Below are 23,153 nucleotides of genomic sequence, written 5' to 3' on the forward strand. Positions count from 1 at the left end.
GAGTGTGGGAAAGAGATAGAAAAAAACATAATTGCCTTCCCTCACCAGACCCTAAACATTAATAATTTTAGAGGTGAAAAAAATCACCATTTCTTTTGTTAGTCACCGTGAAGAAAAACAGATTGGCCATTGGTAAGTTACAATCACTGGGAAAAACCATACAAATGCAAGTAAATCATTACAAAGTAATGAAAAAAATTCAAAAAATATGACACTATCAAACTCTAAGGATGGTATTCCAAGTGCCTAAACTACATGTGAATGTAAATGAAGACCTTGCCTTAACCCCAATAATCCAACAATCCAAGACGAAAGACTGTCAATTTTAGTAAGGAGATGGACATACATGTCTGCAAATGTAGGTGCATATAAATTAATAATAAAGAGACTTACCAGAAGTAAGAGTTTTGGCACTTTTACTGGGTTTTGTTTTTTAAAGAAAGTGAACACAAATAAATTTGTACACAAATTCCCATTCTCCAGAAAAAGGATGTAGAATTAAATGGTGCAAACACATCCCTTCTTAAAAAGAACATTGAAACAGATCAACTGCAAAACCTCCTGGTTGGCATTTATACAAATCTGGCTTGATTCACCTAACTGCACAAGTTTGAGAAGCTTATGTTTGTTTTTTTGACAGTGATGCCTGGTTTTCCACTTCTAGTACAGCACCTGGCCAGAGGTCCATAAATAACACAAACATTTTCAACGTAAAGAAATCTTCAAGTTTGAAAGGGAAATACTGTTCAGTAGATAAATTCTCCTGGGATTTCTTGCAGCAGAGGTTCCTCAAATTTAAATCGTTTGGAAATGGCTTTTTGTTCCATTTTCTCCTTTTCAGACTGTCTACATTGTCCTAATGTGTATGAAGTCACTACAATGAACTCCTCAGTTCCAAGCGAGTCCTCAGCTTCTGCTGTTTCAAGACCTGCCCTGATGTCAGCCACAGAGGCTCCTTCTTGGAGGGCCTTCGCCTCGAGGGCTCCTTTCACTTTGAGAGAAGGATCCCAAGTGCTGCTCGGGATCAACCACGGGTGTTTTAGGCATTCTTCAGCAGTGGATCGCTCTCTGTATAAAGGAATGCATTTCACAAGTAGGATAACGTTAAAAGTTCCGTTAAAAATCACACCCATGCCTCCAGCCTTGGAGCCAACAAACATTTTATTGTGCTTTTTTTTTTTTTGTCAGTCGTAGGGCTTGACCTCTGGGCTAGGGCGCTGTCAGCTGTCAGCTCAAGGCTCAAGGCGATCACTACCCACTTGAGCCACAGCACCACTTCCGGTTTTATTGGAGATAAGAGTCTCACAGGGACTGGGAAGGTGGCTCAGTGGTAGAGTGCTTGCCTTGCATGCCTGAGGCCCTGGGTTCGATTCCTCAGCACCACATTAAGAAAAAAGCCAGAAGTGGTGCTGTGGCTCAAGTGGTAGAGTGCTAGCCTTGAGCTGAAGAGCTGAGGGACAGTGCTCAGGCCCAGAGTTCAGGCCCCACGACCGGACCAAAAAAAAAAAAAAAAGAGTCTCACAGACTTTTCTGCCCGGGCTGACTCTGAACCACGATTCTCAGATCTCAGCCTCCTGAGTAGCTAGGATTACAGGCATGAACCACCGGTGCCCAGCTTTATTGTGCTTCTTAAACAAGGCCACCAGTCTTAGAATTTTGATGTAATTCCTCATAATGTTGAAAAACAGTATTTTAAGTGAAGCATCTCTGCAAATCTCTCTCTCTTTGGTGCCAGTCCTGGGCTTGAACTCAGGGCCTTGGGTGCTTTTGCTCAAGGCTAGTACTCTACTACTTGAGCCACAGCTCCAATTAGGGCTTTTCTGATAGTTTATTGGAGATACAAGTCTCACAGTCTTGCCTGTTTGGGCTTGCTTTAAACCATGACCCTTAGATCTCAGCCTCCTGAGTAGCAAGAATTATAGGTGTGATCACCACTGCCTAGTTGCAAATCTTGACTTTCGAGTGAAGGAGAACAGATGGAAAACAACCACTGTAATTCACTGTCAATTTCTGTTAAGAAGCATTTACTGCAGGGTACTTTTGCATATTCACTTGCTCATGGAGCCACACCTGAATTTGAGATCTGCTTTTTAAGCTCATCTGAAGAGGAACTTGATGTACCATCACTTTCTGTACTTTTTGGCCCTGCCCATGATGTATCATGGTGGAATCTTACAAAGGCCACACTGACCAGCACACCACCCTTGAAGGCCAGATTTTCATTTCTTGTAGTTTTTCTTTCAATCGATTCATCAGACCAAGGGTTCAATCTAATTTATTTCTACCTTTCTTGTGACTTGACTTTGGGGTGTCAGTTATAAACCACTTTTGTTTAGAACAAATAATTTAAAAAACTGTATATGAGTTAGATATAGTGGTACTTGTTTGTAATGCCAGCACTTGGGAGGCTGAGTCAGAGCAATGGTGAATCTGAGGCCCAGCCTGAGCTATTCAGAGTTCCAGGCCAGCCAGGGCTGGAACTCTTTCGAGACTGTCTCAGAAAAGCCAAACAAGATGGGCACAGTGCCTCAAACCTGTAATCCTAGCTACTGGGGAGGTGGAGACTGGAGGATGACAATCAGAGACCATCCTGGGTATAGACGTTGGAGAAACTCAGTAATTGCTGAATATGGTAGTGTACACCTGTCATCCCAAGAGACTGTGGGAACACAAGCAGGAAGACTGAAGCCTAGGCTAACTCACATATCAAGTAAGACAGGAACACGAACACACACACACACACACACACACACACACACACACACACACACACACACACACACACACACACACACACACACACACACACACACACACACACACACACACACACACACACACACACACACACACACACACAGAGCTCAGGCTGGGAGTGTAGCTGAGTTGTAGAGTATGGGCTTAGCACATTCTTGATCTTGGTTTGATCTTCAGCATCTCCCAACAAAAAGCTAAAGATGTATCAGCACTTACTCAGGTTTCCTAACTAGAAGTTTCTTGATGAAATCAATAGCTGATTCAGATACACCGTCAAATTCTTCTTCAGAATAACTTAAATTCATCTGTGAGATGTTCAAGAATGTTTCTTGCTTATCATCGCCTAGGAAAGGCGATATTCCTGTAAGCATGACGTAAGTCAACACACCAATGCTCCTAAGCCACAAGAAGATATGAGGGAAATTAGTGTCACACTCATTTCTTGAGACTAATCTGATCAATTTTGCATAATCAACTCTTACCACATATCCGTTGCTAGGCTGATAGGATCATAACTAAGAATTTCAGGAGCTGGAATAAGAAATAGAAGAGGACACTTAGATTTTTGAAAAGAAAAATCCTAATTTATTGATAAAAATTAAACATTAGAAACTAGAAGACATTATTCAAGATCTTACCTAAAATGAAATACATTAACACCAGAATTCAAGTGAATGTGAATATAAAGATGTAGCTACATTTCATACTTTTTTTTTTTTTTTTTTGGTCGTGGGGCTAGTGCTCTATCACTTGAGCCACAGTGCTACTTCTGGCTTTTTCTGCTTATGTGGTGCTGAGGAATTGAACCCAGGGCCTCTTCCATGCAAGGCAAGTACTCTACCACTGAGCTACCTTCCCAGCCTTGTTTCATACTTCTGTCATTATTTACTCCTAGTATTTAAAAAGTGTTTTTGAGTATACAAACATTGCAATATAAACTGACAATTCCCAACATCTCCTTACACCTTCTAGATTATAACCTTACATATTTCTCAGGGTACCCACATTTGTTCTTCTCCATGGCCCCATCCTAGTTACGGCATATCTACTTCAAACCCGGGCCTTCAGCTACTCATCCCATCCATCTATCCCCTTCATGGTGTACCCAACAATCAGCTGGGTGCTGGTGGTTCATCCCTGCAATCCCAGCTAAGGAACCTGAGATCTGAGGATCAGGGTTTGAAGTCAGCCCAGTAGAAAAAGGATCAGAATTTGAAGTCAGCCTAGCAGAAAAAAACCCTAGATTTTTTATATCCAATTACCCAGCAAGAAGCCTGGAGGTAGGAGGTAGAGGTGTGGCTCAAGTAGGACTGCCTACTTCTCACTGCTACCCTTAGAAACACAGCCCAGCCTCCCCTCTCCCAGCCTACCAGAGCCCCAGGCAATGTCCATACTGCCACCAAGACTCACACAGCCAGGCTGCAACACTTGTTGGCCTCCTGGTGTGAAAAGCTATTTTGCCAGAGTATAGCTAGCTAATCACAAAGAGTGGTTTCACCACTGAAATTCTAGCTTAATATTCTAGACTCTGTGTGCCATTTCTAAGTTATTCTATGATCATATTCTAATACAGCAGCTTTTTAAAAATCAGCCAAATCACAAATCCTCACTTTTCTTCTAGTCCATAAACAAAGGGAGAAGGGGAAAGAGGGAGGGAAGGAAGGGAAAAAAACAAAAGACGCATAGCTCACTTCTTTTTCTTTTCTTTTTTTTTTTTTTTTGTTATTTTTAGTTCTATCCTAACCCTAACCCTAACCCTCTCACTTCTTTTTCTACTCAACTTGTACCCATGGTGCCCTGCATCAGCTGCTCTTTTGCTGTAAGCTCACCCCTCCATGTTTAAGCCCCTTTTGCTTCAAGCCACAGCCCTCTATTAGGCCCGGAGCCCCCGGAAAGCCTCTATTCCTTACTTCCATGGAATCCCAGGGTTAGCAATTACCTTATCAAACTGATTCAAAGGTCCTTATTGTCTCCTATCCCTTTTGGAAGTAATCACTTTAAACTCTCAACCTTGGGCTGAGGCTACAGCCCAAGCTTAGCATACAGGAGACCTGGAGTCCAGCCCCAGCACCAATCCAAACCAAACAAATGACCTCACTTCTAACAAAAAGGCAGGCAAGAAAGCAGATTATCTCTTAGCTGTGGAGAAAGGGGATCATCCATTTGGCACTCTAGAAAGTTTTCAGTTTTTCAATTTAATTCAAAGCAATCAATCTCTGATGGTAAAACTTCAATACAGTAGACAGATAACCCCACTATGAGTCTGTCCACTCATGAGTACCCCAGTGACAGTGACACCTGGCCTTGAGCACAAGATCATCCATTCTCAGGAGTACATACCTACATATTCAGGAGTACCCATAATTTCTCGGAGCTCTTCACTGTTCTGCATTATTCTTGAAAGGCCAAAATCAACTATCTTAATGTCACCCAGTGGAGATTCACTTGTCAGCAGAATGTTCTGTGGCTAAAATATAAACACCCTCAAATTAATGAAACCACTTAAAAGTAGACAACACATAAAGCACAAATTTCACTTTTGAAACTGAGAATTTAACAGCAATCAGCCATTTTTTTTTAACAAGAAATACTTGATTAGGTATGAGCTCAGTCTCATGCTAGCTAGAGGCAGATGAGTTACCACCTGAACCATATCCCCAGCTCGTGTGTGTGTGTGTGTGTGTGTGTGTGTGTGTGTGTTACCACCTGAACCATATCCCCAGCTCTTGTGTGTGTGTGTGTGTGTGTGTGTGTGTGTGTGTGTTTTGTCAGTCATAGGGCTTGAACTCTGGGCCTGAACGCTGTCCCTCAGCTCTTCAGCTCACGGCTAGCACTCTACTCCTTGAGCCACAGCACCACTTCCAGCTCTTTTTGTTGTTGTTGTTGTTGTTTTTGTAATTGTTCAAGATAGGGTCTTGAGCTCTTTGGCAGGTCTGGCTGGGACTGTGATTTGCTTTGATATAGTTGGGACTACAATTGTAATTGTGGCTTCTTCTCCTAGACTGGCTTTTCCTTAGCTTATAAATGCTTCTATTCCCTAGCTTAAAAAATTAAAACAAAAGGCATTAGAGCAATTATCTCTAAAGACCCCAGACCCCAACTCCTTTTCCAGCCAGCACCCTCCTCCTGCTATTCCCTACAAGCTCCACTTCTCTAGGGGATCTATCACTTCTCAATCCAGTTCAAGCTGTCTGTATCTCCTACCACATCTGTCCTCAGAAGGTTATAATAACTGTAATAACCTGTCAGCCTTCCCTGACAGCCTTAAAATGTTCTTTTATTTTCTGGGATCTCTTCATCCTCCATAGATGCCTCACCATTTCATTTTTTAAAAAAATTCTGTGCTGTTCAAGATTCTCCTTTCCTTTATTTTCAGATGATTTCACAGATTAAAAGCTTCAGCTGCCCTCTCAAGACTTTGAGAGGATCCAAAGAAACCCACATCTTAGCCTTTGGCTAGTGGTAGGTCTTTAGTCCAGGAAACACTTGGAGCAGAAGTACACCCTCATCACTGCTGTCTCTCTTCCATATTCCCAGTCTCATTCTCCAAACAAAACACCGAAGTTACCTCAGTGGTTCTTCATTTTCTGCCATTTTTCACATCTCATGAGATTATGTGTCATGACAACTCCATTTCACTGTTCCAGACAAGCTGACCTAGCTGTCCCCTATCCCTCCCTCCTCTGCATAATACAAACACACCCCATTTTGAAGGACTGACTCCAAGAATCTGTGGATGGTGTAAGATTCCATTTGCAAATAACCTACACAGGTCCTACCATATAACATACATACGTGTGTGTGTGTGTGTGTACATATATCATATATATCCTTACATACCTATATATACACACACACACCATATAACATTACCAACATATAACATCTATATATCTCTATCTCTCTCTATATATAATATTATTTATATAATCCTACGATATAACATACAGTCTAGGAACTAAAATTTTCTCTAGATTATAATACTTAATACAATGTAGATATTACATAAATACTTGTTTATATTGTTGAAAGGAAGAAAAAAAAGTCTGTAGGTGCTCAGGTGCTCCTCTCTTCCTCGTTTCTCCTCCCTCCTATATTCCCTCCCCCAGGCAGGGCTGATTGGCTACTCTATCTTGTAGAAAGCAACTGGTTAAATGCTGCTTTCCTGCTCCTCCATCACACTGTGTTCTCAGAATGACCATGAAAAAGCACATTTTCTCTCCTTCCACTTCCATCCAAGCCCTCAGACAACCTCTGTCCTCCAGAGGTCGCAGGGCTGGTGATAGCTTGCAGTGTTTGCTCTTATACCTGAAGCTTTGCTCAAGGTAAGTGATCTACTACCACTTGAGTCACAGCTCCACTTTCAGCTTTGTGGTGGTTAACTGGAGATAAGAGTCTTACAAACTTTCCTGCCCAGGCTGGTTCAAATCATGATCCTCAGATTTCAGCCTCCTGAGTAGTTAGTATTTAAAGGTGAGCCACAGTGTCTAGCTGCCTATTTCTCCTTTGTTTGTAGACTCTTTTTCTCTTGGGTTCCATGATAGCACAGCACTCTAGCATTCCTTTCATCTCTCTGGCTGCTGCTACTCTCATTTTCTACCTCATGGCTGGCTGAATGCTGTTTTCTCACAGCTTGATCTTGAGGCTATTTTCCCTCCTCACCCCACACTTTCACTCTGTAGTCCACCTGCAACTACAACTTAAGTATAACCTAGACCTGATGACTCCAACTTTTATCTCTTCCAGACTTCTTCAACCAACTGCTTACCTATTTTCTCCCCTTTGATGTCTCCATACCACCTCAAGTTCAACATGACTAAAACCAGACTAATTTTTCCACTCCAATCAGCGTCTTTCTTTTGGGGGGGGGGTCAGGTATGATGGTTGTCTAAATGTTAATAACAAGAAATCCTTACTGACAAAGAGTTCATTGATCACGCTGGGCATGGTGGTACATCCACATAACCCCAGAACTGGGGATATTAGGGCAGGAGGATTGTGAGTTTAAGACTTGCTTGCACTACATCTTCAGATCCAGGCCAGCCTGAACTGCACAGAGAGGTCAAGAGAGGAAGAAATAGACTGCTTAGCTGAACTTGCTCTCCTTTGTGCTATCCTGTGCTACTAGTGTATGCAGAATGTTCAGGGAACAAAGAGGTAAGTAAACAGGATTAATTCCATCTTAGAAAAAGACTGAGGGATTATGGGAGCAGATCTGAAGGATTCTATCACTCAAAAAACTGTTTATTGAGTCCTTATTGAGGTATACTCTGAAGAACAGAAAACAAGACAGATCTCCTCTTTTAAAGCCTTACATTGTAACGTTATTTTTGCTGAGGATTAAACCCATACTCTGTCACTGAGTGGCACTCCTAGCCTGCAGCCCCACATGCTAATGAGGACAAATAAGGACAGATATAAAATGAAACTTCAGGGAGTCTGAAGTTCTCTGAGCAAGCAATAGGGTGAGCAGAGACTGGCTCTGTGGGGTACATACACCTGCATGCTCTTTTTAGAGGAGTCAGAAAAGGCTCCTCAGGAAAAGCAACATTTGAGGGAGGGGAAGATAACATTAAGAAGCTGCTAGAAAGGAAATCAATGTGGAAGTAAGATAGGTGGAAGGTACAAAGGTACAAAGGTACAAAGGCAAGCACAGACACTGGTGAAAGGGTATCAGGAAGTCCTGAGAACAATACAAGGCAAAACTGGCAGGAGAGGCAGCAGAAATGAGATAGGGAAGGAAAGGGAGCAGCTGAAATTACAGGACTCCGTAGGCCATTCTGGAGTCAATGACAAAAGACAAGCTACCACTCCTGTGTTAAGCAGCTTGAAGTTATGTGCTATGGTTGGACTTGGCTAGGTGACTCTCTAGGTCTCACATGTTGGGAGCTTGGTTGTCAAGGTGGTGGTGTGAGAGAGGTGAGACATTTAAGAGGTCCTGGCAGAAAAGGAAATGAGCTGTGGGGCCATGGAAAGTAGTCTTGGGACCTTTGGTTGGTTCTCTTGAGATGGTTCTTACAAAAGAGTGCACCAGACTGGTAAGTTATTCTCTGCTCCCATCTTGCCCAGTGATTGATTACTGTTGTGTTGTTGCTATATCTGCTAAAAGATCCTCCCCAAGACCCAAGCACCATGCCGTGGAGCCTCCTACACTGTGAGAACACAAACCTCTTACCTTTATAACTAGTCTCAGGTACTTTATTTCACTAACAGAAAGCAGATCAATACATAATTTTTTAGGGAAAAAAAACTATGCAGCACCATTAGTCAGTCTCTGGAATTTTTCAAGGCAATTTACAGTTTTAATATGTTAATAAAATATTAAGAGTATAATAGAATGTCAATTCTTCAGTAAAGCTTCATAGGACTTTGGCTCAGGGATGTGTGTTTATCATTAACATGGTTTTTCCCTTTCCAGAACATACAAAAAAGGCCATGTGAAATATTACTATGGGAAACAAAACTAGGTTGATCTTCTTGAAATTTACTTATAAATATTGATTTGTAAATACAGACATGATGACAGTTCATAAATGCCATTTATTCCTTTAAGTAATTGTAAATGTTTCCTTCTCCTTACAATCTGTCTATATTCTATATGCCTTGAGAAATACATTCTTTAGCTACTGTGAGAAACTTAACTGGTTTGGTGACAATGTCAAAAAAAGCCTACATTAGTATTATTAATATATGTGCTAGAAACAAAGGTAAGTACTTTAACATTTATAACTTTGATAATCCTTCTTTTTAAGGAAACAGCTTATGATAATGAAGTCGTGGTGCCTCAGAAGCAGGTCAGCCAATGGAAACTTCAGTTGGGCCTAATAAAGTCCACAGCTACAGGGAGGTCTTTCAAAGTCTCCTCCTGCTCCACAGCGCATACCCCCTGCAGCTGGGTAATTTCACTGGCCTACAATGCATTTAACATTTGCTCAACAATAACCAATGACCAAATGGCTAAGATCATTGTAAAGTTGAGGTGTTAATTTCCTTATTATCAAGAACAATTTGCTTAATATCATGGATAAGTTTTGAAAGAACATTGTTATCAGTCAGTCAAAGTTCTAGTAGATAAAGTTTTAATTATTCAAACTCAGCTTACCGTAGAGAAACAGGGTAATAATCATCCTAATGTGGAAACTATATATAAATGTCTTTATATTACCCCTGCTCTCAAGTTATATATTTATGCTTAAACTATGTGTGACTTGACTTCATGTTTAACCCCTCACCTAGCAGTGGACACTTTAACAACAGAACACAAGTGTCAACACTGACTAAGGCCCCACGACCAGATCAGGAGCATACCAGATCTCAAGAGAAGATTTCTTTGTGCTATTTTGGGTCAGTCCTTGCCCTCACAAGTAAAGACAGGCCATCGTTCGGAATGACTAATGCATCAAATTACTGAGGCGATTCAGAGGCTCCAGTTAACTTTGTCCTGACTTTGCTTTGCTCGAGTTATCTATTGCTTCACAGACTTGTCTATTCTACATGTTCTGTGCCATACAATGGGCTTTCCCTTACTTAAGAGTTGTTCGTTTTTTTTTTTTTCCTTCTAGTTTGTAGACTAGATTTATATTTCTGTGGACTCCTGAATCTGTGCCTGCTGTCTAGCAAACCATTTCTCATGCTCACTTCGAGGTGTTTGGCTGCAAGTTGTCAGTGAATCAGGTTTCTGGTGAGCCGAAGTCAAGCAGTGTATTCTCTTAGTATTAATTATTTCCTTGACAGGCGTGACTGCCACAGCTATTCTAACTTCCAGCTGACTTATGTCTCTGGGCACTCATTTCCCATTTTAACCACAGTGGCGACTCAAGATTTACTAGCTCAGTGTTATAATAGATATTGGGATTATCAGTTTTTGCTGAATTAAAACTTAAGAAAATTTACTTAGCTTTGAAGCAGTGTGGGAAAAATTTTTTTTAATAGTTTAGCCTTTCAAGTTCTTCCAGAGCCTGAGAGTAAACATCATACACATAAATTCTCACTGGACAGATGGCTCTTAAAGGTACAGGACAATAGATTCTCTTTATCCAGACTCAGAGAGGTCAACTGGAAATGACCTTTGGGTAGAAATCATTCCTGCCTGCCCTGCTGCCACACCAATCCCATCTCAGCAGTTCACTGAGAGACACGTGACTAGACACATGAAGAATGGAGGCAGAGGGGAAGCCTGAGAACTTCAGACTGCCTTGTCTGCTTGTTCCCCTGAGTTAGGCAATACAGAGAGTTTGGCAGCCAACATCAAAGGCCCATCATCATCATCAAGGCCTCTATTAAATCTAGAAAGAATTTTACACCGTGTGTTGAGAAAGGAATATAATTTATACTGAGGTATTGGGGAGAAAGGGATATAATTTCCTTGTGTAAATACACGGCTGAACCTGACAGTCAAGAAATTAATATTCACCTGAATTGCTTTCAAGTGACATCAAAGATATATTACACATGGTGATGGTAACCTGTTGGACTTGCTACTTAATTAGCTCCTAAGTAATAGTCACAGGTTAAACTGAAATAAAGCTCATTTCCTATATGTGTGATGTTACATAATTGGGGTTCTGTTCCTAGAAGACCTTTTTATATCATGAAACTAGTGAGACACAATAAAAAATTAAGTATAACTTTACAAAGTTGTGTTTGAAACCAGAGCCAGGTGTTGGGGCAAGCGTGCAATCCCAGCCATTCAGGATGGAGATAGGAAGTCTGAGTTTATAAGGCCAATCCAGGCAAAAGTTTAAAAAAAACAAACAAACCCTGTTTCAAAATCAAGCGAGGCACGGTGGTGCTTTCTTGTAATCCCAGCTTACTTGGAAGGTAGAAGTAAGAGGATCATGACCTTGGCCAGCCTGGACAAAAGCATGAAATTATGCTTTTGAAAAAGGGCTGGGAGAGTGGCTCAAGTGGGAGAACATTTTTGAACCAAGGACAAGGCTATGAGTTACCAGAGAATGCCCATGCCCTAGTTACTCCTACACTCCTAGCCAAAAAGTATAAAAGCAAATACACAAAACAAAACAACAACAAACTACCAAATAAGCATTATTTAAGGAATTCTTCATGGTTAACAACACTGTAGCAGCACAGGAGTCAGAGGCTACCTCTCCCGCAGAGGAGAGGTCCTGCATTGCACACCTGACTAAAGGCAAAAAGAAAATCTTGGTTCCTCCATCATGGTGGCGCAAACTAGGTCATGTGTGGTGCTACATGTGGGTGCACTAACGCTGTCCACTGGTGACCATCATGTGGCTACTGTTAAGTGATCTATGCCAGCCACAGTGCTAAGTATCTTGAGAGAGGCAAGTTTACCTTCTTTTATGCATTTTTCAGTAGGAAACCAATGTAAATGGTGTATAATGCCCCTGTGCTTCCAGTGTGTGTGTGTGTGTGTGTGTGTGTGTGTGTGTGTGTGTGTGTGTGTGTGTGTGTGCGCGTGCCAGTACTGGGGCCCTGGGAGCTGTCCCTTAGCCTTTTTGCTCTAGGTCGGCACTCTACCACTTGAACTACAGCTTCACTTACAGCTTGTTGATGGTTAATTGGAGATAAGAGTCACACTTTCCTTTGTGCTGGCTTGGAACCTCAACACTCAGATCCCAACCTCCTGAGTAGCCAGGATTGCAGACATGAGTGCGTCCAGCACCTGGTTAGCCCCCACACCTCATTTCAAATGGGACATTCTCAAGGCTGCTTCAGAAGTAAAACTCCAGCTCCCACATATACAGTCTTCTTTGAAAACATTCCCTCACACACTGGTATTTACACTGCTACACAAAAGGTGCTACTAAGGATCAGCATCCTTTGGCTCTACCTCATCAGAGGTGTCAGGGCCTAGCAGTTTGTTAGCAGAAGATTTTCCAAGTGACTCTGACTAGTATACAGCATCTTCTTTGTACACACATCACAGAGACCAAGGACATCAGCAGATGGTGAGCAGAGACAAGTCTACAATTCAGGACAGGGCTCCTTTCCTGGGGTCCAGCTTCCTTGGGCTGCTTCTTTCCTAATTCCATTTCCTCTGAGTGATGAGGCATTTTGGTAAGTGGATTAACACTAGGAACTAGGAACTGGAGTCATGGTGCTATGTTCTTTGTCTGAGGACTGTTCACCTCCTAAAACTAAGCTGTGTTTGATACAAAAGTTACCATCAGATCAATAGCAATCTCAAACTCTTCTTCTACCCAGATAACTCCAGGTGTATGCTAACAATATTAGAGCAGACACTTCCTGTCAGAATACACCAAGAATACTATGGTGAGCATTTATTTAACTGATTGGAGTATATTAAGAATGATTTGGGCTGGGCTGGTGGCTCATGCTTATAATCCTAACTACTCAGAAGGCTGAGATCTGAGGATCACAGTTCAAAGCCAGCCCAGACAGGAAAATCTATTAGACTCTTATCTCAATAAACCACCAGAAAACTGCAAGTGGCACTGTGGCTCAAAGGGAAGAGTGCTAGTCTTGAGCTGAAGAGCTGAGGGGCAGCGCTTAGACCTATGACCAACAACAAAAAAACAAAAAAAAACAAAACAAAAAAAAAACAAAGAAAGCTTTGGTAGATATTTACTGTTGGGAGTACACACTAAAAGTATTCTAGTATATATTTATTATTAGGAATACACAGAATTTTATGGCAGCTGTTTACTTACTGTTAGGAATATACCAAGATACTAATATACTCTTATTCATTATTAGGAATATACTAAGAATACTATGACAGATATTTACTTACTGTTAGGAATACAAGAGCATTATGGTACATATTTCATGTTTGCCTCCTAATACCCATTCTCAATCCTTTCTCAACCAGTTTGAAAATGACAAGCCTTGCACCACCCTAGCATACTTAGTCCCTCATGAGCCCAGCTGGTTTAATTAGCATGACTGTGAGGACTCTGAAAGAACTGTGGATGGAAGCCAGCTCTTTCTGTGGAGTCCCTGGGCAGCTGTGAGACCCAAGCAACAGCATTTGCCTCACCCTACCTTACTGCCATTCTTGCCAGAGCTGAGTGGGGCAAAAATGGAGAAGTAGTAACTACTCCCAGTAGTAACTGAAGGTACAATAATCCCTTGGCTTTCTTGTCAATGAAATTTCTTTTTTTGCCTATTCTAGTTTCAGCTGGGTTTTGATCACTTGAAAGTACTAGAAATGATCAACTGCCCTTTGTCTTCCTTTCCTACTTCTACCTCTTTGACAATTTAAAATGAGAATCCACTTGCCTCTAATTGCTCCAATTCTCTCATTTATTCTGTTATTTTTTTGGTGCCAGTCCTGGGGCTTGAGTTCAGGGCCAGGATGTTGCCTCTTAGCTTTTTTGTTTAAGGCTAGAGCTGTCCACTAAGTCACAGCTCCAGTTCCAGCGTTTTGGTGATTTACTGGAGACAAAGAGTTTCAAAACCTGAGCTGGCTTTGAATGGAGATACTTAGATCTCGGCCTCCTGAGCTAGGATTATAGGTGTGAGCACTCACACCCATCTTCTCTTTTATTCTTACCTTTTTAAATTTCCAAAATACTGCTTTTCAAATATTCCTATTAAAAAATAAAAATTATCTCTCTTCATGACATTTGAAACCTTTTCTCAACTTTACTATCTTCTAGTTGATGTCTAAATTCAATTTGCTTATTCCCAAACATTTCATAAGTCTTTCTATCTCTTAGGAGGTAAGTTTATTTTTCTCAAAATAAACTTAACCCCCCAAAAAAAATACTACCTTAAATCCTAATCCTATGAGGAAGTATCATCTATACCAGCAATATTCTGAGCTCCAATCTTTGGAAATTCTATACTTATATTTCTATGTACCTATCTATATATTCATTATCACCCTGATAAAATCAACAGGCTAGAAAAGTTAAGACTCAAGTCTGTGATCCTGGTTGCCTAATAAAATCACAAATCAACACACATTTGAACAAGCCACTGTTAACTATTAGACATTGGGAATGCCATTCTTTAGCAATCTCACCTGGTAAAGTAATACATATCTTACCTTCAAATCAAGATGAACTACATGGTGGGTGTGTAAAAAGTGTACACCTTCTAAAATCTGTCGCATGAGTCTTTGAACGTCTTTTTCTTTAAAGGCATCTTCTCGGTCTGCAACACACTGATCAAAGATTTCACCCCCAGCAGCACTAGAGAAAGACAAATTAAAGTAAAATGTGATTCATAAGAAAGGAAACAATCACTGGATGTCACTGGTTCATTGTGTAATCCTACTCAGGAGGCTAAGATCTGAGGATTGGGGTTCAAAGTCAGCCTGGGCAGGAAAGTCAATTAACCACTAAAATAAAGTACAGTTATGGCTCAAGTGGTAAAGCACTGGCCTTAAGCACAAAAGCTCAGGGACAGCACCTAGATCCTGAGTTCAAACCCCAGGACTTAGGCATGTGTGCACCTCCCACCCCTCACACACCAAGTTAACAGTGAACCCACATGATAAAACTAAAGATGAATCATTCATTGCCTGGCAGACTGCTGATTGTGAATATGGATTAAAAGATCTGGAGAAAAACAGTCTGAGCCAAGCCCAACCATCTCAGTAGCAAGAGAAGCAAGGATGATGCAGTGTACTGTCCTCACTGCCCTCTTGAGTGTGCAGTAAAGCAGTACAGAACAGAGGCTATGGAGTTGTCCTGGGCTGCATCCCAGCTCTGTTATCCATAGTAGGACCTCAGATGGATAATTTTCCTATTTCTTGTTTTCTTATTTGAAATCTTATTTGAAAACTTAACAATGTAAGGACTAATTTATCAACAATGTGTATGAGGCACAAAGCAAATGTATTGGCTGAAGACTTGACAAAGTGGCTGGGACAAATGTAATAAATCATGGCCAATAAGCTTTGTGCTCAGGAGCATCCACAGGAATTTCTGGTGAAACAGTGACAAGACACCTCTCCTTCGAGAAACCTTTAGCATCTGAAGGAAGGGGCTATATGTTTTCAATTTTATATTATTAGTCCTGACTGCACAGGCCAGGGTGTCAGGAATAGGTAAACACAGTGGTAAGTTGCCTGCTTCTGTAAGGACAAACCATGGATGTGGTTGAGCAGTTTACTATCTCACTAACCTGTGTATCTCTAGGCCAGCAGAGGGTAAAACTCAATGGCTAAACCACACTGATCTACGTTTTCAAAACCTGGTAACTGAAGCCAGAGAATCCACTTCCATAGAGGGCTTCTTAGTGAGGGATCAGTTTCAGCACATCTCTGTTTCCCTCACTTATCTCAAAGCAGCAGAAGGGACAACCTAGGCGGGGAAGTCCAGGGATAAGGGAAGGAGCTACTGGAGAGGCTGAAGGAGGAGACCCACTCATTTATCATGCAGGACTGTTAACGTAGATAATGGAATCAAGGATAGGTGCAAAGGTTTTCTGGCATGAGCAATGAAAGAAAGGAGATACTATGGGAAATAGGGAACAAAAGAAAACATAGACCTTAAAAGGACAACACTGAGGAAGAGGGACTGAGTTTGGCATGATTTAGAAATACATGTAAATAACAGTCAAAGCTACTCAAAAAGACTACGAACAGGAAAGATGTACAGAACATACACAAACAAAAACAATAATAGTACCAATAATAGTACCATGGGGAACACTTGTACTTACACAGAATAGAGTAAACGGCTCTTCAGAGAGAAAATTAAAACAACAACAATTAAAACACAAAAGCCCAGGACTGTGAAAGGCTAGGAAGAGTATAATTTCAAAAGAGTAAAGTAGTGGAAGGAATAAGGAATACTAAACTGAGCAGAGTAATTCTGTCAAAAAGGGCTGGTTTTGTAAGAGCAGATGGCGATGAGTTGAATTGTGAAAAGAGCACTGACACCTGAGCAGACGAATGACTCAATGAAGCAACATTGTGGAGTGACTGAAGGGGAGGAGAGCTGTAGACCATTCATGGAAGAAGTCATGATGAGAGTTCAAGAGCTAAAGCTGAGAATGAGGGATTTCAGAAGAGACTGAAATAAAGACAGAGGGTTTGAGAGGTCTACCAGAGGAGGAGGTCTGAAATTGCAAAAGACAGATCTCAGAAGAGGAAGTATAAAGGACACAGATAAGCCATGGAACTCAGACGCAGAGTCAAATGTAAAGGGCAGGAGGAATGGGGTGTTGAGGGAGTGGGCCTCTAACCATCTAATTTTCTCCACAAAGGGAGAAGAGGCTGGCTAATAAAAGCTAGGTACATGTGGCACAGTAAAGCAGAAAAGGTGTTTTTGAGGATGAGAAGGTAACAACCAGGCCCTGGCTCATTGATTGGCAAAGCTATGTGGTACCACTGAGGGGGTGGAGCCTATAGCAGACTCAGCCAAAGGGAACATTACTTACTATTCTAGAACCAAGATCATTTCTGAGGGAGTCTCATAGACTTCATGTAAGTTAATGACCCAAGGATTGTCCTGGGCCAGCTCAAGCACAGCAATCTCATGAATGATTTCCATCCGACAATCTTGGCCTTTTCTTCTTTTTCTCATGAACTTTGCTGCAAATTCTTTTCCAGAATCTTTCTTCACACATTTTCTCACCACTGCAAATTTCCCCCTAGAATCAAACACAAACACTCACTGTTAAAAGTGCAAAATTTTTCAGAGATGGTAATTTTTTTTCTTTTTCTTTTTTTTTTAAACTTCCCAATACTGGGGCTTAGACTCAGGGCCTGGGCGCTGTCCCTTAGCTATTTTAGCTCAAGTCTAGTGTTCTATAACTTAAGCCACAGCTCCATTTCTGGCTTTTTGGTGGTTAATTGGAGATAAGAGTTTCATGGTATTTCCTGCCTTGGCTTGCTTTGAACTGTGATCCTCAGATCTCAGCTTCCTGAGTAGCATATGCTACTGGTGCTCAAGAGAGTTTGGGCTATTTTAAAAGCTTCTGATAATATTGTAGAGAGTGGACTGTCAAATGACCCTAAATGGAGAAGCCATTGAAAGAACCCAGGTAGCAGCAGTGAGACAGGGAAGAGAGAATATTTATAAAATGTTCAAAATGCAAAAACACTAAAGGAAGGGAAAGATGGAGATGGTGGTGGAGACTGGCTTCTAGATTTTTAATGTAGGTACTGTGCTGCGATGAAGATTAGAAAAGCAGCAACAGAGCTTAGCAGGATTATATGTCTGGGATACAAGTCTGAGGTGTCTTTCATGGTAAAGAGAATCCTTTTCATTGGATGGATTTCAAATAACAGTTCAAGGGCTGAGTTACAGGCAAATGTAGGAGATAATGTAGATTATTATTTGAACAGTACATAGAGGAAGCAAAAAATCAAGCGAGGTTTTAGGTCCTGATTTACCCCACCTTACAAAGGAGTTACCTTGTTTAGATCTTTATTATTAATCAATCTGACACATGACAATGTGTTGTTATACAACTCATTGCTAGACTGTGAATCCCAGGGTTTCCTTTATCAGCCATCTTACATCTCCATCGTACCACCTAGCACAGTGGAGATATATCCCGCTCTTTCATCTTATGGACCAATATTTTAGGGCAACTTGACCTCATAACCTTTAACATGCAGGACTACTTGTCATCCATCCTCTCTTTACTGAACTTGCCTACTACTGTATCTTGTTCGCTTACTGTCAATGGTTTGTGCGTCTTACCTCACACTTACCAAACTCCATTCATTTTTTATGGCTCTGTTCAAATGTGACTTCCTTATAGGATCTTCTGGTGACATGTCATTGAGAACAGTGACTGATGGTTACATTTGGAAATAAATTCTAGAGCCCAGTGTAGAGTTTTATGTGCTTCCCATGTGACCATGTTGCAGTCACTAAGACAGTGGAGACATATTCTGAGAAATGTGTCTTCTAATCTGCACAGACAGATTAGAACCTAGGTTGCGGGATAGCACATAATGTACTGAACAGAGTAGGTCATTATAACTCAATGGTAAGTATTCGTGCATTCAAAACATATCTAGGAGGGCTGGGAAGGTGGCTCAGTGGTAGAGTACTTGCCTTGCATGCATGAGGCCCTGGGTTCAATTCCTCAGCACCACATAAGCAGAAAAAGCCAGAAGTAGCACTGTGGCTCAAGTGGCTAGGAGCTAGCCTTGAGCTAAAGAGCTGAGGGACAGCACCCAGGCCCAGAGTTCAGCCTCCACAACTGACAAAAAAAAAAAAATTCTAAAGTGTCCTATACTGGACACTAAGTTCAGATCTATGATATAATCAATCATAAAAATTTGTACAAAATATCATGGAACAGAGCAGAGCCTTCAAGGCAAATTTAGTTTCCAGTGGGGGTCAAATCCAAGCCTTGCACCCCTTAGGTAAATGGCTCTCTGCCACTAAGCTATTCCCTTAAGCCTCAGGAGGTGATCTAATTTGAATTCCACATGTATGAATTCTCTCCTTCTTACTTACCCAAATTTAGCTCCTTCTTACTTACCCAAAGAAGTGAATAAATGACTATAACTACTTGGCTAACTAAGGCATTTGATTCAAAGATCAGATTGTGTGTGTGTGTATGTATGGTACTGAGTTTGAACACAGGTGCTCTGCCTTTTGAGCCTGGCTCCCAAGTTCTTTCCTTTGGTTGCCTCTCTCTCTCTCTCTCTCTCTCTCTCTCTCTCTCTCTCTCTCTCTCTCTCTCTCTCTCTCTCTCTCTCTCTCTTTGCCTAGGGCTAGCCAGATCTCCATCCTCTTACTTATGCCTACTGCATAGCTGGGATCACAGACATGTACCACTATACTTAGCTTGTTGGTTGAGATAAGGTCTTGCTAAATTTTTGCCTAGGTTGGCCATGAATTGTGATTCTCCCATTTTCCACCTTCTAAGTAGCTGTGATTACAAGTATGCATCATTATACCCAAGCCTTGGTGATGAGATTTGTTATTTATAGTTTTACAAAATGACTAAAATTAAATTTCCTTTTATTTGTCCAAAATTATCAGATTACCCTATAATGAAGGTATGTGAAAGCACTTGTAAAACTGTAAAGCCCACATACTTATGAAGGACCAGTTTCAGCAAGGAGCTCATGTTTATAACTCCTCTCCCATATTAGGAAAATTCAACTATGAGTACATAATACAAAGAGCAAAACATGTTCCCTTGGTATGTGTGCATGGTGTGTGTGTGTGTGTGTGTGTGTGTGTGTGTGTGTGTGTGTGTGTGTGTGTGTGTGTGTGTGTGTGTGTGTGTGTGTGTGTGTATCACATCAGGGCTTTGTATATTCTAGTCAAGAACTATTAGTCCACTCACTAAGCCAGGTGCTAGTGGTTCACACCTATAATCCTAGCTACTCAGGAGGCTGAGACAGAGGTTGAAGGTTTGAAGCTAGCCTATGCAGGAAAATCTCTGAGATGCTTATTTCTAATTAACCACCAAAAAAGTGATGGAGCATTAGCCTTCAGCAAAAAAAGCTAAGGAAGAGTGCCCACTTCCTGAGTTCAATCCCCAGTACTGACACAAAACAAACAACAAAATCCTTACACTGAGCTACAGCCTCAGCCCTTGACCTAACACTTCTATAAAATTTACAAACATGTTTAAAATAATGTTCTGGTTGGGAACTAGACGATGAAAACACATTTATAAGGCCAATCATCTTATGTGAAATCAACATCATTTTACACTTACAAAAACACCTTTCCGTTGCTCTATTACCAACAAACTCAAGGTGAAATCAACATGTAAAACTTCTAAGTACTCAAGTCCATTTATCTGTTTCATGCCTCAGTAATGAAATCACTAATTTGGTTTACACTGGCACATATCTGGACTCAGAGTAAGTTACACGAAGCCATAAAAGAAAGTCTGACCTCTTACATTCACACACAAGAAAGGTTGCTATAGACTTCTCTGGATAATGAAAGAATGTGCATTTTAAAAAATGATAAACCTCACACCTTGTTATTCTGCAAACAACGCTGACCATCTTGGAACAGTCATTATACAGAAACACCCAAAGGAAATAGATTTCTGACTGAACACTTAACTCTGAGCCTTTCCATTTCACTACATTAAAATCCATATTATGGAATGGATACATCTTCTGTTTTTCCTCCCACATCATGGAAATATAAAATGGGTAATTTTGCAAGTTATATACTTGCCACAATGAACTGCATTTACTGAGGACTAAGCATAGCCTTAAGGCTATAGATGTGTTTTCTTTCTTTCAACAACTCTATGAGGTAATCAATGGTGAGGCAATCTTACCAAGGGCACAGAAGTGGCAAAAGACAAGAATCGATCCCAGACCTACTGACTGCAAAGCCCACACTATTCACAACCCCCTTCCTGATTAAAAGAAGGGGACCAAAGAGAAAAAAAGTTTTATTTTTCAGTTTCAGGCTTTGACTTTAAATATCTAGCTCTAAATTGCTAAGCCACTTCAGAATTTACTCCTATAAAGGACACAAACACACACACACACACACACACACACACACACACACACACACACCTTCAAAAAGTACAAAACAGAAGTTAAAAGAAACACTCCTGGGAGTGGGGGGGAAGGGGAGATCAGTACCCTAAGAGTTGATAGGAAGCAAATCCAGTTTTTCATCTGAAATCAGTCATTATCAAGTGTACAACAAGACAGGTCTTGCCACCTGAGGATGTCTGGGAATGCCTGACTTCCTTTTGTGGAACACAGCCAGACAACTCAAACAATGGAAAACTCACTTTTCCCTTTTCAGGTAATCAGGGTTCCTTTGGAATGTATGGAATCTCAAGGCATTTCAGTCCCTTGCAGAGTCTAGCCGAGTTCTCTCATGGTGTCATAATTAAATCATGCACTGTGGGCCAGAGTCAACAGAGAAATCGATATGGTTCTGGAAAGCATATTCCTCCCCCTGCCCCTCTTGGTGAACACTGAGAATAAGAAAACATTTTTAAGTTTCACACCTGTCCTGGGGAGGGGAGAGGGACAGGAAACATTAAAAAATATTTAAAAGAAAAACGAAACAAAACGATCTTTCTATCCCTGTTACCTTACTCTCTGCCAAGGCGTGCATTTTTTGGTCTCTGCTTGGAACCAATGTTTATTTTCCAAAACCCCACCTGCAGGCTGTCTTACCTGGAAGACCCAATTCCAGTTACCACCCGGAAGGCTCACGCAAGGCTGACAAAGGTTTGAGACAGAGAACCAACACGCATGTGAACGTTCAGGCCCAGATGGCACCGCGTCCCGGCCAACCCCACGCGGTAGGGACGGCCGCTGAGACGGCTTATTTCAGGACCAGACAAGCCAGGCGTGGAGACTCTACCTCCCCCGCCCAGTCACACGAGCGCAGTCCACTCCGGACCGGCCCCGCCAGCGCGTCCGACCACTCCTCGGCGCGGGACTGCGAACCGCACGGGCCCGGCCGCCCCGCCTCGACGCGCACCCCGGCCAGCCGCAGGCTCCCCTCACTCCGGCTTGATTCCACGCCGGCCGCTCGACGGGTAGGAGGCGCACACGCGCCTCCGTGAAACCGGTGCGGCCCGAGGCGCGGGTCCCACGGCGGGTCACCGAGCCTGGCTCGCGGGGTCCCGGCCGCGGACAGCCCAGCCGGGCTCCGTCTACGCGGCCCCCGGGCCAGGAGGAGGCGCCTGGTCAGGCCGCGGCCCCGAGTCCCCGGCGGGGAGACTGGCGCCCGCACGGCCACCCGCACCCGGCTCGGCGCCCGGCGTCCCGGAGCCCCTGCGGCCCTCACCTGCCCAGCTCCCGGCCCGGGCTCAGGCTGTAGCTGTCCTGGAAGGGCTCGGTGCGTACCGCGGCGCGGATCTCCGTCAGCAGCCCGCGGGCCTGGGGCGGCGACCGGTGAGGCGCCGTCCGCCCCCGGCCGGTCGGGCCCGAGCCGGAGGCGGCGGCCGACGAGGGGCTGCCGCTGCCCGGCTTCTCCAGCGGGATCATGGTGGTGTTCGGGCGTTCGTCTTCCCCGGCCACCTGGCTCACTCCTGGCAGCCGGCGGGCAACGCGCCCGCCCCCCGCCCCGGCTGCTTCTTGCCGGAGCGACCAGCCGCACACAACAGTCCTCCCCGCGGTCCGCGCTCCGACTGCAGGCTGTGGCCACCCGCACTAGTGACGCCCTACGCCGGCCCGCCCCCATTAACCACGCCCACGTGCAGGCACGCCCCCGAGAAGCCACGCCCCGAACACGGGCGCGCTCGGCTAGCCACGCCCCTAACGCAGGCCCGCCCCGCGCAAACTACACTCTCACGCAGGCCCGCCCTAAGAACCTCGCCTCCACACGGGCCACGCCCCCTCACCTAGGCCCCGCCCTTGGTGCCTTGTCAGTCTCTGCTCCTCGCGCGATTCCTCTGCACCCCAGAGGGGGAAGGTGCAGCCTAAAATAGCCGTAGGGAATGCCCAGCGCCACCACCCGGCTAGAAGGACCGACTGCATCACCCGGGTTGCAAAAGCTGACCCTGGATTCAGCAAAGGAATG

At 42.9% G+C, this 23,153-nt stretch overlaps 1 protein-coding gene across 1 annotated transcript; it reads right to left on the reverse strand.

Annotated features, from left to right (window-relative positions):
• Positions 1-399: 399 nt before the first annotated feature.
• Positions 400-22,767, reverse strand: Stk17a (serine/threonine kinase 17a). The gene is made up of 7 exons (XM_069998106.1): positions 22,419-22,767; positions 17,095-17,307; positions 14,753-14,897; positions 5,098-5,224; positions 3,240-3,288; positions 2,974-3,153; positions 400-1,068 (listed from the first exon to the last, which is right to left on the reverse strand). The coding sequence occupies exons 1-7, from the start codon at positions 22,616-22,618 to the stop codon at positions 747-749; spliced, it is 1,236 nt and encodes a 411-aa protein (XP_069854207.1). The 5' UTR covers positions 22,619-22,767; the 3' UTR covers positions 400-746.
• Positions 22,768-23,153: the final 386 nt, after the last annotated feature.

Source organism: Dipodomys merriami, unplaced genomic scaffold (genome assembly GCF_024711535.1).
Source record: "Dipodomys merriami isolate MVZ:Mamm:240054 unplaced genomic scaffold, mDipMer1.0.p SCAF_104, whole genome shotgun sequence".
NCBI classification, from domain to species: Eukaryota; Metazoa; Chordata; class Mammalia; order Rodentia; family Heteromyidae; genus Dipodomys; species Dipodomys merriami.

What these genes read in the sequence shown, in the direction of transcription:
- Stk17a (XM_069998106.1), bottom strand. Translation starts at nt 22,618, where the DNA reads ATGATCCCGCTGGAGAAGCCGGGCAGCGGCAGCCCCTCGTCGGCCGCC. An exon ending in AGCCTAGCAACGGATATGTG is followed by an intron (nt 3,154 to 3,239) that starts GTAAGAGTTGAT and finishes CTTGTGGCTTAG; the next exon opens with GAGCATTGGTGTGTTGACTT. An exon ending in CTTCTAGTTAGGAAACCTGA is followed by an intron (nt 1,069 to 2,973) that starts GTAAGTGCTGAT and finishes TCCTTTATACAG; the next exon opens with AGAGCGATCCACTGCTGAAG.